At 41.0% G+C, this 25,399-nt stretch overlaps 1 protein-coding gene across 7 annotated transcripts in view; it reads right to left on the reverse strand.

The window, feature by feature from the left end:
- Window positions 1-204: 204 nt before the first annotated feature.
- LOC117348899 (protein-arginine deiminase type-2-like) overlaps window positions 205-25,399 on the reverse strand; it is a 244,259-nt gene continuing 219,064 nt past the window's right edge. For all 7 annotated transcript variants that reach the window (XM_033921524.1, XM_033921529.1, XM_033921527.1 and 4 more), the window contains 5 exons: window positions 24,266-24,410; window positions 21,318-21,411; window positions 15,175-15,251; window positions 3,378-3,506; window positions 205-2,311 (listed from right to left, as the gene is read on the reverse strand). In XM_033921524.1, coding sequence (XP_033777415.1) covers window positions 2,078-2,311; window positions 3,378-3,506; window positions 15,175-15,251; window positions 21,318-21,411; window positions 24,266-24,410 — 679 coding nt within the window. In that variant the 3' untranslated portion in view covers window positions 205-2,077. The remainder of the gene's footprint in view (window positions 2,312-3,377; window positions 3,507-15,174; window positions 15,252-21,317; window positions 21,412-24,265; window positions 24,411-25,399) is intronic.

Raw genomic sequence — 25,399 nt, forward strand, 5'->3', positions numbered from 1 at the left:
AGACTGTGTCTGAGTTCAAGAAAGTGTGGGCACATGGGATCTCTTACTAAGAGGAGGAGATAGTTGTGGATGGGCAGACCGGATGGGCCATTTGGCCTTTATCTGCCATTATGTTTCTATGTTTCTCTAACTATAAAGCTCAATGACCTCACAATGCAAGTGTTAAAAGCCTTAGTTTATAACAATAATGCTCTATGACCTCACAATGTAGGTGTAAAGAGCTTTAGCCTATAGGAAGAGGAGATGCAAATATTAAGAGCCTTAGCCTATAGGAAGAGGAGGAGATAGTGGATGCTGCAGACTGGAAGGGGCATTGGCCTTTATCAACCATCTTGTTTCCTAAGATCTCCTTTTATTTTATCCTACCTTCGGTTTTTGCCTTAATTGTTTTTTTTCTATCCAATATTGTAGTTCTCCTCACTTATCCTAATGTTCAAGTTAGTCAAATATGTCATATTTATTGTTATACTATTGCATACAACTCCACTTGATTGAAGCTGAGAGTCAACTCAAATGGAAGAAAAGCCTCAGGTTTTATCGGCAGAGCTCAAGCTCAAACCACCACCACCACATCATTGGCAAAAACTTCCAAAAAGCGACAATCTGCTTTTGAGGTTATTATTGAGGACTGAGATTTTTTTTTTAACAACTGAAACAATTTAGTAGTTTCACATTTATTGTTATTAAATGTTTTGGTTACTGTAAAGCAACATGCTAATTTTAACTGTAAACCAACTTGAAACTACATAAAGGCGATTTATCAAATTTTAAATAAACCTTTGAAACCTTATACAAAGCTCCAGGTGCATTCTTCCATGCTACCAGGGGTCACTGATGCTATCTTGGATTCAGACAGTACACCGGGCCACATTGAAGAAGATTGCTGTTGCCCAGTTGCTGAAGATTGCTGTTGACCAGTGCCCCATCAATTGCTAATTCCTGGTAAGCAGTAAATGCTGAGGGAGGGGTCTGGGAGTGGGGTTGGCTGATGGGGTGGAATTTAGTGAAGGAGGAATGTGGTAGGATCAGGAGGCAAGGTCTGCTCTGAGGAATGCCAGGCTTGATGGGGGAGGGGGGTACAGTGCCTGTCCTGGGTGGGATGCTGAGCCTAATTGGGGGTACCTAGCCTGATTGGGGGGGGGTCTGGGTTTTTCAAAGGGAGCTTAAATATCAAGGGAATGGGAGAATTCAGTACAGCTGTTTCATCATGGCCCTTTCAGAGTGGGCTGTTTTATATTAAGATGCCCTCTTAAGGTCAAACATTTACCCCGGAAGTCTTCTCTCTGGACATCTTTCTGTTCCAATATAAAGGGAAACCTTACGATGTGCTTGATTGATCTGTGATGATACCCCCCCCCCCTTTCAAACCTTGAAGTCACCAGATGATGCGGAAGCAGGAGAAGACGACCACGGGTGGGTGAAGGGAAGGAAAGAAGCACCGATGGGGTGAGGGGCGCTATTTCCCTCACCCCCCTCTTTCAAACCTCACAGCTTCAGCAAGGTAAATGCTCACCATTACAATGGCCATGACGAAACAGCTGTGGTTACACGGCCGTGCTGAACCAGGCTGACTGAATTGTCGGTACTGAATGAAGGGGAGTACCACTGCACCCTCAGACAGATGTTGTGCTGCCAAACTTCCAATAGCACAGCTTCACAAGAGTTGGCAGTAAATTTAGTCACACTAGCAGCAGTTGTGAGAGCCGGCCACATCTTCGCTTGCCCATGAGATGCCCGTCTCCTGCCCACTCCCACGTTAGGCAGCTATTGCGGGGCTTGCTTGTTTTGTTTTTACAAGACAACATCGAGGACCTACACAACTGCCTATTGCTCCATAAAACCCATGTTAGCTGTTTAGTAAAAGGGCCCATATGTACGCAAAATGTTAATCTCTTCCTAACTTCAGCCCCAGGAACATCTCCAATCAGTTTAGGTCTACTTATGCACATACGGTTTGTATATGCAAACGCTTACATGAATATAGTCTGGTCAACCAGTAAAAGGCTATTTTTGTGTGTAAAACACTCTTTTGCCTTTCAGATGTAGCCTTCTTGTCATTTATGGGTTGACTTTGTGTTTAAGGGACCATGTTCCACCATTTGTAAGTGAAAGGCTTCCGGCGGACGTTGGTTCCACAGTGGACCTCCCCCAGTTTCCTGTGATAAGAAACAACATCATCAATGAATGTGCACTTCAAGCCCAGGGGCTTCAGCATGGAGGTCATGTACCCTTCAAGGCAGCAGGTCTCCTCAATGATTGGTCCGTAGGGTTTCGGGATTCCAAGATCAGTCCCCAGAACAACCATATTCACCTGTACAGGTCAATGATAGAAACAGAGAAAAGGACAAATGTCAGGATAGAAAGTTCTTTACTCAACTGCATTAAGACTTATCACAGTTGCTTTTGGGTTTCTTTAGTCAACAGTTACAGCTGCTATATTATATTTTACCACTGCTGTTGACAGATGAAAGTTTAAAATACAAAATTCACTCTTCTCATTTAAATTTACTTGTAGTTACTTCCAGAGGTGTAGCCAGATATGATACTTTGAGTGGGCCTGAGCCAAAGTGGCCCCACCCTGCTCCTGTACCAGAAACTCCCCCAAAAATGAACACCTGAGCTGATGGGGATCCTCAGAACAGATTCTCCTACTTGCTATAGCTGGTCGCCCAGAGTGTAAGCGGGCCTAGCTGATATTGAGCCAGGGCCACATAAGTCTTATGTGACCCTGACTTTTATATCAGGCTGATGTCCGTATACTTAAAAAAAAAAAAAATCAACCCTCTTCATAACCCCCGATCCCCCTCACCTCACCCGTGTCACACCTTCTCACCCCCCTCCCCCACTACCAGTGGAAAGGGTAGATGTGCATCACTTGTTTACTCTTTCCAAAAATACTACAACTAGGGAGCATGCAATGAAGCAACTAAGTACTAGATTTAAAACAAACTGGAGAAAATATTTCTTCACGCAACATGTAATTAAACTCTGGAATTCATTGACAGAGAATGTGGTGAAATCAATTAGCTTAGTGGGGTTTAAAAAAGGCTTGGATAATTTCCTAAAAGTGAAGTCCATAGGCCATTATTGAAATGGCTTGGGGTTATTCCTAGGATAAGCAGCATAAAATCTTGGGGTTATTCCTAGGATAAGCAGCATAAAATCTTTTTTTACTACTTGGCATCTAGGTACTTGTGACTTGGGTTGATCACAGTTGGATACAGAATACTGGGCTTGATGGTCCTTCGATCTGTCCCAGAATGACAACTCTTATGTTCAATACTAGCATGTTTTCTCACTTCAAATATGAACCAGGGCAAATTTGTGTTTTCCCCCATGACATTTAGGAAACACTGCTGCTTTAACAGTTTACTTACCATGCTTGGGAAGAAAGCCAATGCCTTGCCAGATTTGTCCAGTCTAAACAATGCAGGAATATCAATGATATCATCTTCTGTTAGCCCCAGTTGCTCTTTGAGGATGTCCCGGTTCCAATCAATGCAATGCTGCCAAGAAAAATGATGAAGACTCACTTTTTGCAGCTGATCCACTGGTTTACCTCAAAGACCCCCCCCCCCCCCCAATATTCAGTAGTACTTAGCTGGCCAGCTATCTCCTGCTGAATATCCAGCTTGCCGGATTGGCCAGTAACATAGCTGGCTATCTCCTGCTGAATATTAGAGTTTAGCTGGCTAAACAGTATTTAGCTGGTCGGCCAGCTAAATATTTCTGAATATCGTTGGGATTGGAAAATCCTTTTTAGGTATATTAGAAGCAATAAGCTGGTAAAAGAATCAGTTGGACTGCTGGATGACTTAGAAGCAAAAGGGGCATTCAGGGAAGGGAAGGGAAGGGAAGGCTTAGTGGAGAAATTAAATGAATTCTTTTCTTCGGCCTTCATTGATGATGATGTAGAAGAGATACTAGTGAATAAAAAATATCAAGGCCGGTTCATAACATAACAATGTGCTTATTAACCACGTAACCGTATGTTCAACGCGGTGTAGAAAAAGTTATTAACGGTGAACATAATCTAAGAAAAAGGATCGATTAGTTAACCCAGGTATTTAGAAAAAAGATAAGTCTTCAACTGTGTCCTAAAATGTATATAAGAATGAGCTGTAAGCAACAATAATCGAAATTCTTTGTCGTAAGAAGCTGCCTGGAATGCTGTGGTTGAAAAGTTTCTTACTTTTGCAACCTTGTACGGGGGGAAACTAAACAAGGCGTGGGTTTTCCTGCTATGTTTATGTGAGGCTATAGAAAATCTATTAGCCAGGTAGAGAGGGGCTGTACGTAAAGGAGGGGTGTCCAACCTTTTGGCTTTCCTGGGCCACATTGGCTGAAAAAAATGCGCAAACGCTGCAGCAAGACAGAGGAGGGAACCGGCAAGACGGTAAACACCTGGGGGCAGCAGAGGAAAACACTGCATCGCCCTTGACCGGGGCTGCAGGTTGGACACCCCTGACGTAAAGCCTTATAGAAAAAAAAGCCCAACTTGAACAATATTCGAACTTCCACTGGCAGCCAGTGCAGTTCACAATAAAATGACGTGACATGGTCATACTTCTTCACACCGTAGATCAATTTGACCGCTGTATTCTGTATCAACAATAATCTTGCCAGCTCTTTCTTACTAATTGTCAAATAGACAATGTTACAGTAGTCAAGAAGACTCAATAATAACAACTGAACCAACAATCTAAAGGCAGTAAATTCGAAGTAAGGTTCAGGCTGGAAACTATATACCTTGTATCTTATAGCTGTCAGACTCAACAATTGTAACAAATTAAATGTAACAATTGAAGTAACAATTATAGCTAACATTTACTGGGAGTGGCCCAAGACTCCGATTGGCCAGATCCCTTAGGCCAGTGTTTCTCAACACGATGTACATGTACCCTAAGGGGTACATGGGCTGCTTGTAGGGGGTATGTGGCCTGGCCGCTGTGGAGAATATTCCCTGCCCACCCATCCATCCAAATTGTGGCTGCCCCCTCCTTTCTGTCCATCCCCCTCTGTTGGAGCCACTGCCAGGGATTCCTGCCCCCCCCCCCCCTCCGAAGCTGACCCACAGGGCTTTCCTCCGATGTCAGAACTGATGTCAAAGGAAAGCCTTCCGGGTCAGCCGGAGGGCGTGTGTGAGTTCCCAGTTACCTCCTTGTTCGAGCCAAACTTGTTCCTTCTGCCTTCAGCAGCTATCATTGCAGGGACGTGCATACAGTGTTCACACGTTGCACATAGCTGACCCGGAAACCTCTCAGACATCAGAGCTGACGTCGGAGGGAAGGCTTGTGGGTCAGCCCCATGCAGCATATGTATGTTGCTTGTGCATCCCTGCAACTATAGCTGCTGAAGGCAGAAGGAGTGAGTGTGGTTCGAACAAGAAAGGGGACATTATCTTTCTGGGATAAAGGGTGAAAGGAGGGTGGTGGGAAGGAGCGTGTTGGGACATTGGAAGGGCATGATTTTGAGACAAAGGCTGGAAGACAGGGGAGGGGAGCATGAACTCAACACAGAAGGAAGGAAGGGGGCATGAACATGGGACACAGAAGGGAGGGAGGAATGGGGCACTAACTTGGGACATAGGAGGAAGGGAATAGAAAGGGATAATTTTTGGGCATAAGTGTGTGAGTGAGAGGGAAAGAGACGGTGCACATTGGGAAAGGAAGAAAGAGGAAAATTGTTGGGCATAGAGAGAGAGAGAGAGAGAGGATTGAGGATGAGATGCATGGGAACAGTAGAGGAGGGAGAAATGTTGGATATGGTGGTGGGGAGAGATCAGATGGACAGATTGAAGGTGGATGTAAGGGGGAGGAATGTTGGACATAGTGATGGAGGGAGAGATGTGGCATTGTGCTGGAGAGGAGTGATAGAAGGAGAAATAGGCATGAGACTAGTGGACAGCGGTGAAAAATGCTGCACATAATCCGGGGGATGAGAGAGGGAGAAATGTTGGATGTGGCCGTAGAGGGAGTGGGATAGATGCACCCTGGATCTCTCTTTCTTTCCCCACTCCCTTTGCAGCAAGGGAGGGAATGAGAGAAGGACAGTGAGAGAGAGAGAAGGAGACATGTTGCCAATGGGGGTGGAGGAGAGAGGAAGAAAAGTTGGACTCATGGAGGGACAGAGAGATATGTTGGGTGGATGACAGGAATGAGGTCCAGAGGAGAGGAAACATGCAGGAGAAACATAAATAGAAGCATAGAAACATGACGACAGATAAAGGCCAAATGACCCATCTTAGTTAACTCATCCGCAGTAACCATTATCTCATTCTCTCTCCAAGAGATCCCACGTGCGTATCCCAGTACCTTTTGAATTCAGACACCTCTTCTGTGAGACTGTTCCATGCATCTACCACCCTTTCTGTAAAAAAGTACTTCCTTAGATTACTCCGGAGCATATCACTTCTTAACTTCATCCTTTGCCCTCTCATTGCAGAATTTCCTTTCAAATGAAATAGACTCGACTCATGCGCATTTACATTACTTAGGTATTTAAACATCTCTATCATATCTCCCCTCTCCTGCCTTTCCTCCAAAGTATACAGATTGAGATCTTTAAGTCTTTCCCCATATGCCTTATCACGAAGACCACACACCATTTTAGTAGCCTTCCTCTGGACCGACTCCATCCTTTTTATATCTTTTTGAAGGTGCGGCCTCCAGAATTGTACACAATATTCTAAATGAGGTCTCACCAGTCTTATATGGGGCATCAATACCTCATTTTTCCTACTAGCCATATCTCTCCTTATGCACTCTTGCATCCTTCTTGCTTTCACTGTCACCTTTTCAACCTGTTTGGCCTCCTTAAGATCATAGACGTTAGAACTAGTCTTGTCAGTATATCCTTAATGCAAGCCAACATTGGTCCCTTTCAACCCCCCTTTCTCAAAGATGTACTCAAGCAGATAGATAGATTAAAAACTGACAAATCTCCGGGCCCAGATGGAATCCACTCTAGGGTATTGAAAGAACTAAAAGAGGAAATAGCGGAATCAGCAGATTACAGCAGATCTGTAATCTATCCCTGAAAATGGGAGATCCCGGAGGATTGGAAGATAGCAAATGTTACACCCATCTTTAAAAAAAGGGTTGAGAGGTGACCCGGGGAACTATAGGCCGGTAAGTCTGACTTCAGTCCCGGGGAAGATGGCGGAAGCACTGATAAAAGACAACATCGATGAGCATCTAGAAAGGAATAAACTGATGAAAACAAATCAACATGGCTTCTGCAATGAACGTATTGCACTTCTTCAAAGGAATTAACAAACAAATGGACAAAGGGGACCCCATAGACATCATATACTTGGATTTCTAAAAAGCCTTTGACAAGGTACCCCTACTAAGGAAACTGAAGAACCATGGGGTGGAAGGAGACGTATATAGATGGATCAAAAATTGGTTGGCGGGTAAAAAGCAAAGGGTAGGAGTGAAGGGCCACTCCTCGGACTGGAGGAGGGTCACGAGTGGTGTCCCGCAGGGGTTGGTACTCCGGCTGCTGCTGTTCAATGTATTTATAAATGATCTAGAAACAGGAAGAAGTGCACAATTATAAAATTTGCAGACGACACCAAACTATTTAATGGAGTTAGGACTAAAGAGGACTGCGAAGATTTACAAAGGGACCTGAACAAACTGGGAGAGTGGGCGAATAAATGGCAGATGAACTTTAATGTAGAGAAATGTAAAGTCTTGCTTGTGGGAAACAGAAACCCAATCCACAGCTATACGATGGGAGGGCTGGTAATGGGTGAAAGTAGCTTAGAAAAGGACTTAGGGGTACTGGTGGACAAAACAATGAAGCCGTCGGCACAATGCGCAGCTGCCTCTAAGAAGGCGAACAGAATGCTAGGCATTATCAAGAAAGGTATTACAACCAGAATGAAGGAAGTTATCCTGCCTTTGTATCGGGCAATGGTGCGCTCGCATCTGGAGTACTGCGTCCAATATTGGTTGCCGTACCTTAAGAAGGATATGGCGATACTCGAGAGGGTACAGAAAAGAGCGACAAGATTGATAAAAGGTATGGAAAACCTTTCATATGCTGAAAGATTGGAGAGACTGGGGCTCTTTTCCCTGGAGAAGTGGAGGCTTAGAGGGGACATGATAGAGACTTACAAGATCATGACGGGCATAGAAAAAGTGGAGAAGGACAGATTCTTCATACTTTCAACAACTACAAGAATGAGAGGGAATTCAGAAAAATTAAGAGGGGCCAGATTCAGAACCAATGCTAGGAAGTTCTTCTTCACCCAAAGGGTGGTGGACACCTGGAATGCGCTTCCGGAGGGTGTGATAGGTCAGAGTACGGTATTAGGGTTCAAGAAAGGATTAGATGATTTTCTGAAGGAAAAGGGGATAGAGGGATATAGATAGAGGATTACTATACAGGTCCTAGACCTGATGGGCAGCCACATGAGCGGACTGCTGGGCGTGATGGACCTCTGGTCTGACCCAGCAGAGGCATTGCTTATGTGCTTATGTGCTTTCTCTTTTTCTAAATACCAGATGTTTTTAATTAATATTTAATTTCATTAAGATTTGTTTGTAGTCAAATAAATTAATGTATTTTCCAATGTGGTAACCTTAACAGACATTATTAGAGAAAAACACGCTTTCTATTTAACTCTTGTACTGAGCTTTGTTTTCCCGACCAAAATTTTATGGGCTGATGATGATATGATCTTCTTGTTAGATTAGAAAATAACATTAAAGTGCTCAAGTGCAATCACACCCAAGTCCCGCTTTTATGACATGAACTTAAGTTCTTCACCCCCTAAACTGTACCGATCCTTTGGGTTTTTGCAGCTCAAATGCATGACCTTGCATTTCTTAGCATTAAATTTTAAGTGCCAAATTTCAGACCATTCTTCAAGCTTTGCTAGATCTTTCTTCATGTTATCCACTCCATTCGGGATGTCTACTCTATTAAAGATTTTGGTATCATCCACAAAGAGGCAACTCTTTCCTGATAGTCCTTCAGCAATATCGCATATAAAAATGTTAAAAAGAACAGGCCCAAGAACAGAGTCTTGAGGCACACCACTGGTAACATTCCTTTCCTCAGAGTGATCTCCATTGACCACTACACTCTGTTGTCTTCCACTCAACTAGTTTCTGACCCAGCCTGTCACTTTGGGGCTCATCCTGAAGGCACTCAGTTTATTTATTAGATTTCTGTGTGGAACACTGTCAAAGGCTTTGCTAAAATCTAAATTCACCACATCTAGTGCACTCCCTCTATCCAATTCTCTGGTCACCCAGTCAAAGAAATTGATCAGATTTATCTGACAAGACCTACCTCTAGTGAATCCATGTTGCTTTTGGTCCTGTAATCCACTGGATTCCAGAAACTTCACCATTCTCTGTTTTAAAAGTGTTTCCATTAATTTGCTTCCCACAGAAGTCAGCTTACTGGCCTGTAATTCCCTACTTCTTTCTTACTTCCATCTTTGTGTAGAGGGACCACATCCTCCCTTTATCAGTCCTCCAGTGCCACTCCTGACTCTAGAGAAGCATTGAAAAGATCAGTCAGCTGAGCCAGCAGAACTTCCCTAAGTTTGTTCAGCACCTTCAGATGTACACCATCTGATCCCCATCGCACTGTCTACCTTTAATTTAGCTAGCTCCTCAGTTATGCAACCCTCTGAAAATCGATCAGGGTCTACCACTCCTCCATCCCTATTTGTGTTTGTCTTCTGCGGCCCTGCTCCCAGCGCTTCAACTGTGAACACAGAACAGAAATATTTGTTAAACAATTCATCCTTTTCTTTATCATAATAAGATAAGAATTACTGCTGATGAGTACGTTCTGTTCAGCAGGAACTTGTCTAACTTTGTCTTGAAACCCTGGAGGGTATTTTTCCCTATAACAGACTCTGGAAGAGAGTTTCAGTTTTCCACCACTCACCATTCACTTACGTTTGTACGGAATCTATCCCCTTTTAGCTTTAGAGAGTGCCCTCTCGTTCCCTCTACCTTGGAGAGGGTGAACATCCTATCTTTATCTACTAAGTCTATTCCCTTCATTATCTTGAATGTTTCGATCATGTCTCCTCTCAATCTCCTCTTGTCAAGGGAGAAGAGGCCCAGTTTCTCCAATCTCTCACTGTACGGCAACTCCTCCAGCCCCTTAACCATTTTAGTTGCTCTTCTCTGGACCCTTTCGAGTAGTACTGTGTCCTTCATGTACGACAAACAGTGCTGGACGCAGTATTCTAGGTGAGGGCGTACCATGGCCCGGTACAGCGGCATGATGACCTTCTTCTTCGATCTGTTCGTGATCCCCTTCTTAATCATTCCTAGCTTTCTGTTCACCCTTTTTGCCGCCACCACACATTGTGCGGATGGCTTCATTGACTTGTCGACCAGTATTCCCAAATCTCTTTCCTGGGAAGTCTCTCCAAGTACTGCACCAGACATCCTGTATTCGTGTATAAGATTTTTGTTACCGACATACATCACCTTACACTTATCCATGTTAAACCTCATTTGCCATGTCGTGGTCCATTCTCGAGTGTGTTTATGTCATCTTCAAGTTTTTTCTTCAAGTTTATTAAAAATTTTTGATTAAACGCTAAGTCATATTTCAAAGCGATGTACAAAGATATTTAAAATATAATTTCAAAAACAAAAGAGAAAGACAACAATACAAACATTACCATGCAAAAATGCTAGGTTATGTTACATTCAACAGTACAAGAGAAACCAGGGAAAAGGGGAATGAACTACAATATAATAAAAAAGAGGGGGAAAGGCAAAAACAAAAGGGGAGGAGTTGAATTAAAAATTAAGTAAGTCATGTCATGTTGCAAGTCTTCGCAATCCTCCTCCATCTTCACTACTCTAAATAACTTTGTATTGTCTACAAATTTAATCACCTCACTCGTCTTACCAATTTCCAGGTCGTTTATAACTATGTTAAAGAGCACGGGTCTAAGCACTGAACCCTGCGGCAATTTACTCATGACGCTTTTCCAGTCCAAGTATTGTCCATTTACCCCCACTCTTTGTTTCCTATCTGCCAGCCAGTTTTTAATCCACGTGAGTATTTCACCCTCGATTCCAAGGCTCGCAATTTTTCAAAGTAGTTGTTCATGCGGAACCTTGTCGAATGCTTTCTGAAAATCCAGATATACAATGTCACCTTTGTCTATCTGCCTGTTTACTCCCTTGAAGAAGTGCAGCAAGTTCATCAAGCAAGATCTTCCTTTGCTGAAGCCGTGCTGGCTGGTCTTCATCAGATTGTGTCCGTCAAGGTGATCAATGATGCGGTCCTTTATCAGCGCCTCTACCATCTTTCCCGGTACCGAGGTCAGACTCACCGGTCTGAGTTTCCCAGATCTCCCCTCGATCCTTTCTTGAAGATCTGCGTAACATTCGCCACTTTCCAGTCTTCCGGAATCCTTCCTGACTTGATTGACAGATTGACTATTAGTTGAAGCAGTTCAGCTATAGCCCCTTTCAATTCCTTGATTACCCTCAGATGGATGCCATCCGGTCCCAGGAATTTATCATTTTTAAGCCTATCAATCTGCCTGCATACCTCTTCTAGACTGACTGTCAACCCTGTCAGTTTCCCGTCTTCATTTCCTGCGTATAGCTTGTCAGCTTCCAGTATGTTGTGTATATTCTCTTCGGTAAATAAGGACGCAAAAAATTTGTTCAGTTTGTCGGCAATGGCTTTGTCCTCCTTTAGCTCTCTCTTTATTCCATGGTCATCCAACAGCCCCACCACTTCCTTCGCGGGTCGTTTCCCCTTAATATGTGGAAAGAATGGCTTGAAATTTTTTGCTTCTATATATTCCTCCCCTTCACTTTTGAGTCTCAAATACCACTTTTGCACTTCTTCCTATCACTAATATATCTAAAAAAGTCTTGTCTCCCCGTTTTACTGTGTCAGCTATTTTTTCTTCCATTTGTATCTTTGCTTTCCTGACTACACAACCAGCCTTTCTTAACTTTTCCAGATATTTTTGCCTGTCTTCCTCTTTCTGCAATCTTTAGTTTATGAAAGCTAACCTCTTACTCCTTACCTTCTCAGCTACTACTTTTGAGAACCAAAGTGGCCTTTTTTTCTCTTACTTGCCTCATAAAAAGGTTTGTCACTCTTATTATTTACTCCTTTCAGTTTTCACCACTGCATTTCCACTCCTTCTAGACGTTCCCATCCAGACAACAATTCTTTGATGTAATCCCCGATTTGAACAGTTAGTTTTTTACAACTAGAACATTTGCTTTTGAATGAGCCCTCTCTATACCTATTTTAATATTAAACCAGATGATCATCCACCGTAATATCAGAAACGCTTTCCCAGTTTTTAAGCACTAAGTCCAGTATGACCCCATCCCATGTGGGTTCCATTACCAACTTGTAGAGAATCCAGGATCTCCCTACTTCTAGAAGACCCCACAATAGGGATACTCCAATCAACATCTAGCATGTTAAAATCACCTATTAGTAAAATGTTCCCCTTTTGTTTAGATATATTCTGAATGTCTATTATTAAATCTCTGTCCACTTAGTTTGTCTGTGAAGGAGGCCTGTATATCACACCAATGTAAATATATTCACCATTCCCTCCTTCCAAATTGATCCTCAGTGCCCTGCAGATCCAGCAATTGTGTGGCTTTAATATGATCTTTAACATATAATGCTACTCCCCCTCCTTTTCTTCCTACCCTGTCAATCCTGGACAGATTGTAGCCCGGTATAAATACATCCCAGTCATGGTTCTCTGTGAACCACGTCTCCGTGATTGCCAATATATATCCAACTCTTCTTCCATCACAGCTTCTAGATTCAGAATCTTGTTTTCCATACTTCGAGCATTAGTATATACTGCTTTCCAGACATTGCCCCCTTTTCCCATCCGTGTAGAGGTATTCAGTGATTTACTTATCTGAGGGTTTATACACACCCGGGGCATTGCCAAGTGTCTCCATCCATGTGCATATCTTCCCTTTCTCTTCAGTTCTTCTTCAATCCCCTTCATCCATGTGCATTTCCTCCTCTTTTCTTCTCTTCCTCTCCATCCCATAAGTAGCATATTTATTTACTTATTTTAAAAATGTATTTTCCATTCTATCAATATTTCTAGGCAGATTCCAACCAACATACATAACTTATAGCAAATACATTAAAACAGCAATTTCTTAATAAACTTCAAAATAAAAACGTTTTCAACAGAATCTTGAAACTGTCATCACCAAGCCTTCGCAGTTGCTCAGGTAATTGGTTCCATAACTGTAGTCCATGCATGTAGAATATAGATTTCCTATATTCCTTGCAGTGAATTTCAAGAATAGATGGGACCACCACAGCATTAATGTTCCATGTTAGTCAATAAATACAAAGGGAATCTAACAAAATGAGATTTCCTGCCAATCAATGTTTTTAAAAGAAGTAGCAACAATCTATAACAAATACGATACTCAATTGGCAACCAATGCAATTCATTAAGAACAGGAGTGATGTGTTCAAATCTAGAAGTTCCACTTATTAACCTTGCCATAGAGTTCTGAGCAGCCTGTAAAGATCTTAAATATTTCTTAGGAACAACCAGGGCCGGATTTAGATGAAAAGAGGCCCTAGGCTATTCCATTTATGAGGCCCTTTCACCTCCCATTTTTAAGTTTGTAAATTACATGAGATAATAAAATACATCATTACTGTGATATATATCAATATGTTAAATGAAACATGTTATTGGTACTAACCTTTATAAAAAATGTGACACGGATAATAAATAAAAAAAAGTCAAGAACACTTATTTGGACATTTATTCTCAGCACCATATATAGTACTTGTAACAATAACTAATCAAACATAACACACAGCATTGCCCCTTCCTATGTCCATAGTGCCCCCAGTGCGTCCTTCCTCACCTCACCCCCCTCCGATGCCCGCCTACCTCCCATTCCCCTTCCATTGAACACCCCCATGCCATCCTGCCTGCCTGCCTTCTATTAAACCCCCCCACCCCCCCTCCGATGCGAGCCTGCCTGCCTCCCATCCCCCTTTCACTTAACCCCCCCCCCCCCCCCCCGATGCCAGTCTGGGCCGCCCTGTCCTGATGGATCCACGTTTTGCCTCTCTCCCCATGGGCTGGGCTTTGCCCAGCTGTTTCCGGACTGACGTCTTTCCCTCCCTGATCCTCCTCCCAGAGCGAGAAAAAGAAAGGGAGAAGCTGAGTCGGTGCCCCGTTGCGGCCGGAGCCGGTTCCGATCCCGAAGCGTAAAATTTCTCCTTATTTTTGGTTCAGTGTTTTAGTGTTCACTGTTTTTAGAATAGTGTAATTTTAATTTTGCTAACAATTTGAATGTAGGCCCCTCTTTATCTTGAGGCCCTAGGCTGAAGCCTAGTTAGCCTATAGGAAAATCCGGCCCTGGGAACAACCATTAGCAAGGAATTACAATAGTCAAAATGTGAAAAAAAAAAATCACACTTTGAATAACCAATCGAAAATTAGAACTAGTTAACACTAACTTCAAAGAGCACAAAAGCCTGCATTTCAAAAATAATTATTTTAAACAATATCCCTTCTCTATCCCTGTCCAGCATGTCTCCCTACCCATCCATTCATCCTTACCAACTCTCTCCATTTCCCCACCTCCCTCAGTCCTCCCCAGACACGTTCAGTCTTTCTCCTCCTCTAACCTTCCTCTTTTTGCCACCCTAACACTGCTTGACCCGGAATCCAGAATCCATACAAGGACCAGCACCGGTGCTAACTTTAACAATGAAGAACCTTTGAATCCACACGCTCTGGAAGGCCCTGCCGGCTCCTTCCCACTTTGTCATGTATGTGTCAGGGGCCTCATGAGCGGATAGACTCGAAGGCTCTATGTCAGTTAAGTTAGCACTGGTGCCAAGCCTTATATAGACTCTGGACTCCAAGGCAGGCAGCGGGAGGGTGGCAGAAGGCGGCGGGCTCTTTATCGCTGGAGTTAGCTTGGTGTTGCCCAGTCTTTGGGCCAGGGCAGCTGCCCTATTTGCACTCCCCTAACGTCAGCTCTATTAGAGTTTTAACACACTTCAATAAATACCCTTTTTAATAGCTGATCCAGGAATAATCTAGGTGTTATGGCTTTCAATGCTTTAGATTTTGGCATGTGAGGTTAGAAGGTAATAAGCAAGTTTCATAAACACACACATACAATATACCTGTACATAATTGTTCTCTTGCTGCAGGGAATCAGTGGAGAGCACTTTGTTAATCGTCAGCCACTTTACTTCCAGACCTGCATTGAAATGAAAGGCTATTGATATCTTTTTTTTGGGGGGAGGGAAATGCATTCATATTCTTCTATTGGGCTAAGTATGCTAATTTGGCTCCCAGTTGGCATATCTGAGAGTTTCACAGTTCACTTCTATTTCTGTCTTTTACTCCAAAACAGGACATTCCATGCAATTTCCCTAAGTCTCTCATGAGTGACTTTATCAAATGCTGCTGAAAATCCACATTTACTTTAATGATCATTATGTCTACAAACTTCTTAACATTTTGAAATTAAAAAAAAAAACCCTAATATTGCTAGGCAAGATTTCCCATTGCTAAATCCACACTGATCAATGGTCCATCCATATGGTTCGTAATTTTGATTTTCAGAGTAGCTTCTACCATTTTTTCCTGATACCTGTATCGGGGTCATCAATTAGTTTCAGAAGCGCTTTTTAAAACCTGGGTAACCCCAATGCTGCCACCCTTGAAATCTATAATGCTGTTGCTGATTTCAACACTAGGCTACAGAATATTAGCAATACTGTAGGTCTGACTGTAATATTATTTTACAGTTCCTTCAAAACTATTGTTTAAAAAGTGCTCGGTATCCTTCTAAATGAGGGGATACTCCAAGGTTTACAATCTAATATTCAGAGAAAAAGAAAGGGACACCATCAAGAGATAAGTTTCAGAATGTTTTAAGAGCAACCTTTGTAGGATGATTTTATTGATTTTCTATATTACGGTCACTATGTTTGTTTTTTTTATTTTTTATGTATGTTTTATTGGAAGCCACTTAGGCCTTTAAGTGTATTATAAATAAGTTAAAAGAAAGAAAATAGGAAAGATAAAAACACCATCTGGTTCTGGTGATTTGTTACTCTTTAGTTTACCAATTTGATCTATTACAGCTACAAGATTCGCCATAATTTGGTTCAGTTCCTCTGAATCATCATCATAAGAAATGTTTCTAGTACGGGCATCTCCTTGATACCCTCCTTAGTAATAACCAAAGCAATTAAATCATTTACAGATCAATATTAAAACAACATGGTCAGTTGTTTTTTGAAACACTAATTACAGTGTTTTATTTTACGTATAATCTGTGCTATTATCTGTGGGAGTGGCAGCACTGACTATACATAAAGAGCAATGAGCACCACCTAATTACATAGAGAGTGGCAATATTTAGTGGTCCTTTTATCAAGCTGTGGTAAGGGCTTAACGCACATAATACTGCACGTTAAACCGCCTGCCGCACTAGCCGCTAAAACCTGCATTGAGCAGGTGTTAGTTTTTTAGCCGGCCCCGGGGGTTACCGCGTGATGACATGTCCAACACGCTAACCCTGCTAGCGCAGCTTCATAAAGGCCCCTTAGTCAATTATCCATACCGCTAGGATGAATGGTGGAATGGAGTCTGAATTTGAACCCTTGGGGTTCAAAGATTGCATGACACACTGAATATCGTTTAGTGTAAGAAACTTAAAGTGAGAGCACTTTGCACATAGATGGTTTACGCTATTTTCATCTGTAATTTGAATGCTTCAGGTTTTATTTTATTTTCCTATTGAATCACTAATGGTTTGGATTTTAGCTTGGAAAAAGTCTGCCAGACTTTGAGCTGTGGGAGAGGAATCACTTTTAATGATATGTTTTTGCTTAAAATGTGTTAGTTTTTTTAAACAGAAAATAAAGCTGAGGAAATCTTCACTTTTGAAATACATTTTTTCTAATATTTTTTCTTTTCCTGGGTAATTGATTGTTTATAGAATTTGGAGAGTTCGTTATATTTATCAAGGTTGAATAGAGTAGGACTTGCTCGCCATTTCCGTTCCAAAGAACAAAGTTGATGTTTGAGAAGCAGAAGTAATGAATTGAACCAGAGTTTGTTTGTTTTTTGCTTTTTTGAAGAAATGATATGAGTTGAAACTGGGGCATATTTATCTAGGAGAGAACGGCAGGCTAAGTCCCAGATCTCAATTTGTTTGTCGGGATCAGCCAAATCAAAGGAGTCTATATCAAGTTGGAATAAAGAGGAAGTAAGTTTCTCTTTTAATTGTTTAAAATCTCTTGTATGAATTGTTAGGGGAGGTGGTGAGTTATGGTTGATTAATGGGTAAAAAGAGGTAGAAATAAGATAATGGTCAGACCAAGGAACTGGAAGTAGAGATGGACTGGAGAAATTATGTTTATGAGACGAAGGAATAAAGATCATATCTAATGTATGATCCTTTATGTGCGTAGGGTCAGTGAACAAGGGGGCAAAATTAAGGTCAGACATGTGAGTTAGAAAGTCATGAGAAAAAGGGGAGCTGACATCCTCCAAGTGAAGGTTAAAGTCCCCTAGTATTATGGGAAATTGGGCTTGGGTAGCAAAGTCTAATGTTAAAGACTGAATTTGGGTCAAACTATTACTGCTGATAGGAGGAGGAATATAGAGTAATAGAAGGACTAAAACTGGGTTGATGTTGACTTTTAGGTGGATAGATTCAATGGACATGGTGGCAGGGGGAGTATCTATTATTACAGAGAGTGAAGATTTGTAGATGATTGCAAAACCACCCCCTCTTTTCTCACTAAGGTGGTTAAATGAATATGAATGACCAGGAGGGGGGGGTCAGATAAGATAGAAATGCCTCATCACCAGCGTGTAACCAAGTTTCTACAATGCAAAGAATGTCAAGGGAGTTTAGTTGGATTATATCTTTTAGAATGTGATGTTTATTGTGAATGGATCATGAATTGATTAAACCTATATTTAGAGATTTAGGTGGTCTGAATTTTCTTCCAGAGTAAATAGTTGCAGGGACTTCTTTAGGCAGAATTTCAGTAAGCTGGGGAAGTCTGGGTATTAAGGATTGATTAGATAATGGTGGCCTATTACCCCAGATAACAGTCTTATTTATTGAGAACAATTAACTTAAAGTCCCATCTAAATCATGGTCAAACATTCACACCAGGGAAAAAGGAAAATGAAAAAAATAATAATAATACGTAAACTCCCAAAATCATCACTATATCAAAAATAGTTAAAGTGCAATGTGCTCACAAAAATTCATGCTAAGGTTGACCAATAAAAGTGATTTAGATTTAACTTAATTGTTCACATTAAATAGGACTAAATGATGTATGGGACAGTTCTCATTTAGACTTATGGTCTGGTGCTGGTCACCTATGAGTTACTGTTCGAGCCCACAATTCCTGATGTCCATTATTTAATAAATTGTCTTGTAATAATCCCTTCTCTTCTTTTTTTTATTCAAGCCCAAACAATCTCCCCTAGGGACTAAGAATGTTAGCCAATTATATATTGGATTTCAACTACTGTGTTACATGAATATGCTAATTAACAGATGTGATGTAAAAAAAATTTTTAATTTCTATACCATTTTAAACCAAAACGGTTTACAAGAATGTTGCATACATAAAATTTTATAACAAATAAAAAAATGAACACAGATAAAAAAAATCCTTCGGAAAACCAGCAAACAGCTATAAATGTAATGATTTGAATACTGGACTTTGGTGTACAGTAGACAGGAGAGAAAAAGGCAAACTGTGCACCTGACACAAAAACTGAATTTTAATTACTATCTTTGATTAATAGTTTGATACTAATTCATTTGTAACTGTAGGCTGAGAATCTTCTCCCTTTGGAGGGGACGATCCCTCCTGTCCACATTGATCAGACTTTGCAGCGGCCTTGTCAAACTGTTTTTAGAATAATTAGGAAGAATCAACCGGTAGGATTGGTTTTTATCAGGCAGTTCAGTCATTAAACAGTCATCCTTTAGAAATAAGAAGCCTGAAGTTATATATTATTTTTTTGTAAAGCTTTAAAGATTTTGATAAAAGTGATTCTTGATAGTTATCTCTTTGTGCAATAACTTTTAAGTATATGAGCTCCCCTTAATGTAGGGTTCTTCTTCTTGTAATCCGCTTTGAATCTGAATTGAAAAATAGCGGAATATAAGTCTACTGATTAAATTAGATTATCAAAATGGTTAGGAGTTTTCATCAAAAAGCATATAGAGAGAGACTTCAACATCTCAATAAGTATACTTTGGAGGAAAGGTGAGAGAGAGGCGATATGGTAGAGATGTTTAAATTCTTAAATAATTATAATGTTATTAGCCAATAATACTATGGAGAAAAAGCCTCATAATTGGAGACGACAATCAACACAGATTTCTAGCTGCTCGCTTTTTATTATAGGCAAAAAACTCCACTTACAAAAATGTAGCTTTCAAACAGGGAACCTAACCCACCACTGGGTCCAGGAAAAAGTATAGTCAAAAAATAGCTACTTCACTTAAAGCGCTGGCATCACTGTGCCCAGTGCCTCTGGAAGCTTTGGATGCAGGCGGGCATAATGTAGTATCAGATGGAAAGCTGCTTGACTTTTCACGACTGCAACAAACATTTGGCATTGCAAGTCTCAAATCTATAAGTGGTTACAGTTGAAGCAGGTCATTCAGAAGGGGGTTCCCTGATTGGCAGAATCTAAATAATCAGTAGGGTTTGCTGGTCCTATGCTTCCAGACAGATTTCCTAGGGTATCAGGCCGCCCAATGGTATAAATTTTAAATCTGAATTTTTGAATAAGAAACCAAAAACTGGTCTTCGAGATATTTGGAGCACTGAGATTAAGCAGCAGATTTCTGCGTCTCAATGGCCATAAATTTGGACTTGGAGGATGAGATGTATGGCGTCAGCATCTATGAGACAAACATGTTTTTTTTTTTGTTACATAGAAGTTTCTGGACCCCTGTTTTGTTTGCAGAAATTAGATAGTTCTAAATCTAATAGATGCTGGCACTGTCATCTTGATATAGGGACACTGGATCATCTGCGCTTCTTTTGTCCCTTGATACTTAGATTTTGGCAATCCATTTGGAGACAAATCAATAGAATACTGGAAAATCCAGTGGCATTGACATATGAGAGCCAGGAGTCCAATAACTTCCCATAACAACAAATTACTTTTCATCATGACAGGAGTTGCCATACAACTTATTTTGAAGAATTGGAAAAACTGGGACTGGTTAAATTATAATTTCTGGTGAGAATTTTTATGCCACACTTTTAAACTGGAATGTATGATTGCCATACAACAGGGACATTATAGGAAATTTAAGGATGTTTGGGAACCATTGACAAAATTCTGTAAGGAGTGATTATTGATTTTGCCCTTTGATTATACACGTCTAGGGTAGGGAAATACTTTTAATTTAATTATGGTTGAGTGTAATTGTTGGGTATATAGAAGGGTGTGTGGAAGAGACATGTATTTGTTAAAGTGTAAAATGTCTGTATAATATGTTGCACTTATTATTAGCTTTACAATGAATAAAGATATTTAAGAAAAAAATTTCATCTGCCATTTGGACACCCAGTCTTCCAATTTCCTAAGGTCTGCCTGCAATTTTTCACAATCCGCATGCGTTTTAACAACTTTGAACAGTTTAGTGTCGTCTGAAAATTTAATCGCCTCACTCGTCGTTCCAATTTCTAAACATAGAAACATAGAAGATGAAACATAGAAGAAGATGATGGCAGAAAAAGGGCTACAGCTAGATCATTTATAAATAAGTTAAATAACACCAGTCCCAGTACAAACCCCTGTGGCACACCACTGTTTACTCTTTATTCTCCAATCCAACTGGAAAATTAAAAATGATCAGACAACACAAATACTTTCTGGGATGGGGTAACAAGTGGTTTGCAAAAGCACCATAACCCCTAGAGGTAGCTCTGCCACTAGCATATTTCTTTAATGTTACAACTATAAAGAGGACAGAGCTTGGTTTTAACATATTAAATACAAGTTACTATTAGTAAAATTTACTTTATTGAACCTTCATTCCTCTGTCATGTGCATTTCTGGATCCCCTTAAAGGTAAGAACATAAGAGTTGGGACAGACTGAAGGTTCGTTAAGCCCAGTATCTTGTTTCCAACAGTGGCCAATCCAGGGCATATGTACCTGGCATGGTCCCAAAAGAGTAAAACAGATTTTATTCTGCTTATCCTAGGAGGTACACTGCAAATGATCTGAAAGAAAAAGCTATGGGTAGAACCTACCTTGGAACATGGTGACATCTCCATGACCCAGACTCTTCTGTTTTTGTAACACTTTATAGCAGGCAATTGGACTGGCCAAGAGCAAACGAAAACCCTAGTGAGGAAAAGGAAAGCAAATGGAAAGAAATAAAATCCAGTTGAACTTTAAAAATCAACCTTATTGTTTATTTAAAAAGGCCGACACTCTGTGGTCAATTTAGCCTACAGTGCTCAGCAGTGTCTAAGCTGCTTACAGCTGTGAAATGAACTGATCACGAATATCAGTGCCGGGCCATGTCCAGGCATCAGCATTAAATATCCAGAAGCTAACTGCCAATCACTCATTTAAGTGGTTAGCAAACTCAATACCATGACTAAGTGCTGACTCCGCCCAGACTCTGCCTGGAGTCACATAACTGGAACGTGGATGGTGGTGATATTTAGCAGTGATTAAGTGGACACAAATGATTTAACTGGCTAGCAGTGAATATTCAGTGGGAGACATCCAGTTATCTTTGCTAAATATTTGTGATTAGCATATAGCAGCTAACTGGCTACATCACGCTATATAGTTGCTTAGTTCTGATATTCAGTTTTGGGTTCAGCAGTTAAAATAGGCTGCATAGATAACAGGCTAGGAACTTAATTGCTTGGCGTTGAAGTTCCAGTTAAGCCAAAATTGAAACCGGAAATTCAATGCCGATTGCCGGATATGGTGCAGTAGTTGCAGAGCATGGATAGATTCTCACCTTATACAAAATAGGAAACCACAAAAAAAAAACATGAAAATAAATAAAAGCTGAAGTGGAGACTGTCAGCATAGCTATTGCTAGCAATCAGCATTTTTGGTTGTCCTAACCAATGTCAGCAAAGGCCTATGGGAAATTATATCAATCTGACTCTGGGATGTGGATGCAGATAGACCCTGAGTACTCATGCACAGAATTCACATACAGAAACCATCCAGGCAGACTGTTTCAAACAGCCCTAATTAAATCATGCTTAAAAGGTAACAAACCAACTTGCAGCTAAGAGGTGCGAAGAGGTGCTAAGAAAATGTGTTAATGTCTGATGCTTAGGATGGACAGCTTAGGATATACAATGGATCCAGGTGCACAGTCATTGTCAGAGGCATACTGGAAATTACATTTGACTTCAGTCTATTCTTCTCCTGTCTAGCACAGTTTACTAAGGATGGGGATGCTTAACTTCTATTGAAGTTCAAAAGATTCTATATTTAGAATAAGTTTCCAAGCTATAAAAGGCTCCTCTTGCATCACCCCCATCTCTCTTGCCTATCTCTGGAACCTGAAGCTTAGACCATCACCCCCATCCTCCTTTCTCTCTGCCTCTCCCTGGAACTTCACGCTTCACTCTGGACTCTGTAAGGCAGGGAAACTGCTTTGCTCTCTCCTTAATTGTAATGCTTATGAATATTACTTTTCTGTAAGCCTATTTCTATAAAATATTCTTTATGCCATCACTTCTGGCCATGCTTCTTATTTGAGTCTGCTTCCTGGTGAATCTTCTGTGAAGGTATTGAACTCGGGACCTGGCGTTTGTAAGGGCGCCTCACATAACCCCTACAACCTAATATTGTGGGGGCACTTACAGAGACTTCCAAGAAATCCAGACTTTATAACTATGATTACTGTTTATCATTTCTATAGCACTGAAAACTGTATGCAGCACTGTACATTCAAACTGCAATAGATGGTCCCTGCTCAGAAGAGCTTGCAATCTAATTTATACTTAGTAAATGACAGCACATAAAGTCTATCCAGTCTGCCCTGAAATTACATGCATTACAATGATTAAATTAAAATGTCTTTTTCTTTGTTATTTTTGGGCCCTAGAAGTCCACTCGGTATTGTCCTTAGGTTCCAACTACTGGAGCTGTCATTGAAGTCCACTCCAGCCTATCCAAACCATCTTCTTTGCAGAATTCAGACAGTGATCACCGCATGGTGTGCTTTAATATTAAGACAGATGTGAAGAGGGCTTATTCAAAAGCAAAGGTTCTAGACTTTTTTTAAAAAAACAAACTAACTTTGTTCAGATGAGGGATAACAACAAGGAATTGTTGTCTGGATGAAAACATCTGGAAGACACAGGACAGCAGTGGGGAAAACTGAAAGGAGCTATTGTAAGGGCAACAAACCATTTTGTAAAGAAAGTAAAAGTAAGAGGAAAAGAAGGCCACTTTGGTTCTCAAAAGTAACAACTGAAAAGGTAAGGAAAAAAGAAGTTAGCTTTCATAAATTACAAAAGATTGCAGAAAGAGGAAGACAGGCAAAAATATCTGGAAAAGTTAAGAAAAGCTGGTTGAGTAGTCAGGAAAGCAAAGATACAAATGGAAGAAAACATAATCGACATGGTAAAACAGGGAGGGGAGATATATTTTAGGTATATTAGTGATAGGAAGAAGTACAAAAGTGGCATTGTGAGACTTGGAGGTGAAAGGGAGAACTATGTAGAAGCTGATAAAATATTTGCTTAACAAATATTTCTATTCTGTATTAACTGAAGTGCCAGGAGCAGGACCACAGAAGATTGTGTTTGTGAGGAGCTAGCTAAACTGAAGGTGGACAAAGCAATGGGGCTGCAAGGAGGCAAATCTTACCTGGGACACTGATCTCCTGAGCTCTGCCAGCTCCCACAAAACTATTAACCTAAGAGAGACATGCTGCTTCTCCCTACTCCAAACTGCTCACTTCCCCTTCTCACTGAGTCTAGCTGCAGTTCTGTCTCTCTCTACACTGTTCTCAGGCTGAAAAAACCCAACCTCTGAATCTTTAAAAACAGCCAATAGTAGCTCTTTGCTCTTGGCAGAGGGAGAAGTCTATATAATATACAGTTTTCCTGTTGCTATGATATCGGAGGCCTGATGCTGAATTTCTGCACTATGAAAGATTCAGTGAACACACAAATCCCCCTCCACAAAGTTAGAATGCTCTAGGATAGGTCACCTTCCTGTCTGGAGCTGGAATAAAGGTCAGGAACTCATCCACATGACCCACCAACAGCCAATCAGTATAAAGCTCGAATGGGGCCTGCACTTCCTGTGCATGGATGAAATCTCTCACAACTTTTGTCATCCTTCTTCTTGTGGATCTGTGGAAAGATTTCAAGGAAAATGAAAATGTCAGCAATATCATCACAAATTAACATTATTTGCAGCAAATTCTGAACTAGAGTTTCCAGCCACCCTGGCCGGATATATGTAGGGGGGAGGGCAGCAGCTGACAACAATAAAAACAGCTAACGTAAGTGCCAGAATCTTGTTGTCAATCTCAGGGGCATCTTTATCCACTATCTCTCTTCCCTACGTGCCATCTATATTGCTATGATGTGTCAGCCTCTTCAACCCTGCCTAAGACTTGAAGCAGCATGTGCAGGAATAAAAGGAATTGTGGACCTTGTTCAGCCTATGAGCATAGGGAAAAAATGTCTTTGCTGCATCCCTGCCCTTTCCAATGCAGACTTCTATAATCTGAGGATAAATGAGGTCTTGTGTTTCCTCTATGTTAGTACTGCAGAGCCTGCTGAGAAGGCAACAGCTTAGTCAACATGTAGATCAACCAATTATAAAGGTCTGTCTGAAAAGTTGGACTAGAAGTCATCATGATACAGTATTTGGGAAACAAGGATCTAACCGACAAGAAGATTGAGCATATTTAACATATAAGTTTTTCAACTGAGTCCAGCTGGGTAATTCGAAAGAGTGGTAGGGAATAGCACAGTACAGGGTTTCAAGGAAGACCTGGATAGGTTCCTGGAGGACAAAGGGATTGAGGGGTACAGATAAGAGCAGTGGAAGGTTTAGAGATAGGTATAAAATTAATTAGGGACCGCTGCTCAGGCAATATGCCTGATGGGCCGCCGCGTGAGCGGACCGCTGGGCGGGATGGACCTCAGGTCTGCCCCGGCGGAGGCGACTACTTATGTTCTTATGTTCTTATGAGTGCCAACTTAGATTTACCAAACACGCACTTTTGCACTTGGGCACTTTTGCAGAGATCAGCTCAATATCAGATGTAGTGATACGTGATTGACTAAGGGTCTTTGTTTTCCTCTCAAAATGAGAGACAATTTCAAGAGCC

The sequence above is a fragment of the Geotrypetes seraphini genome, chromosome 15 (assembly GCF_902459505.1).
Source record: "Geotrypetes seraphini chromosome 15, aGeoSer1.1, whole genome shotgun sequence".
Lineage (NCBI taxonomy): Eukaryota > Metazoa > Chordata > Amphibia > Gymnophiona > Dermophiidae > Geotrypetes > Geotrypetes seraphini.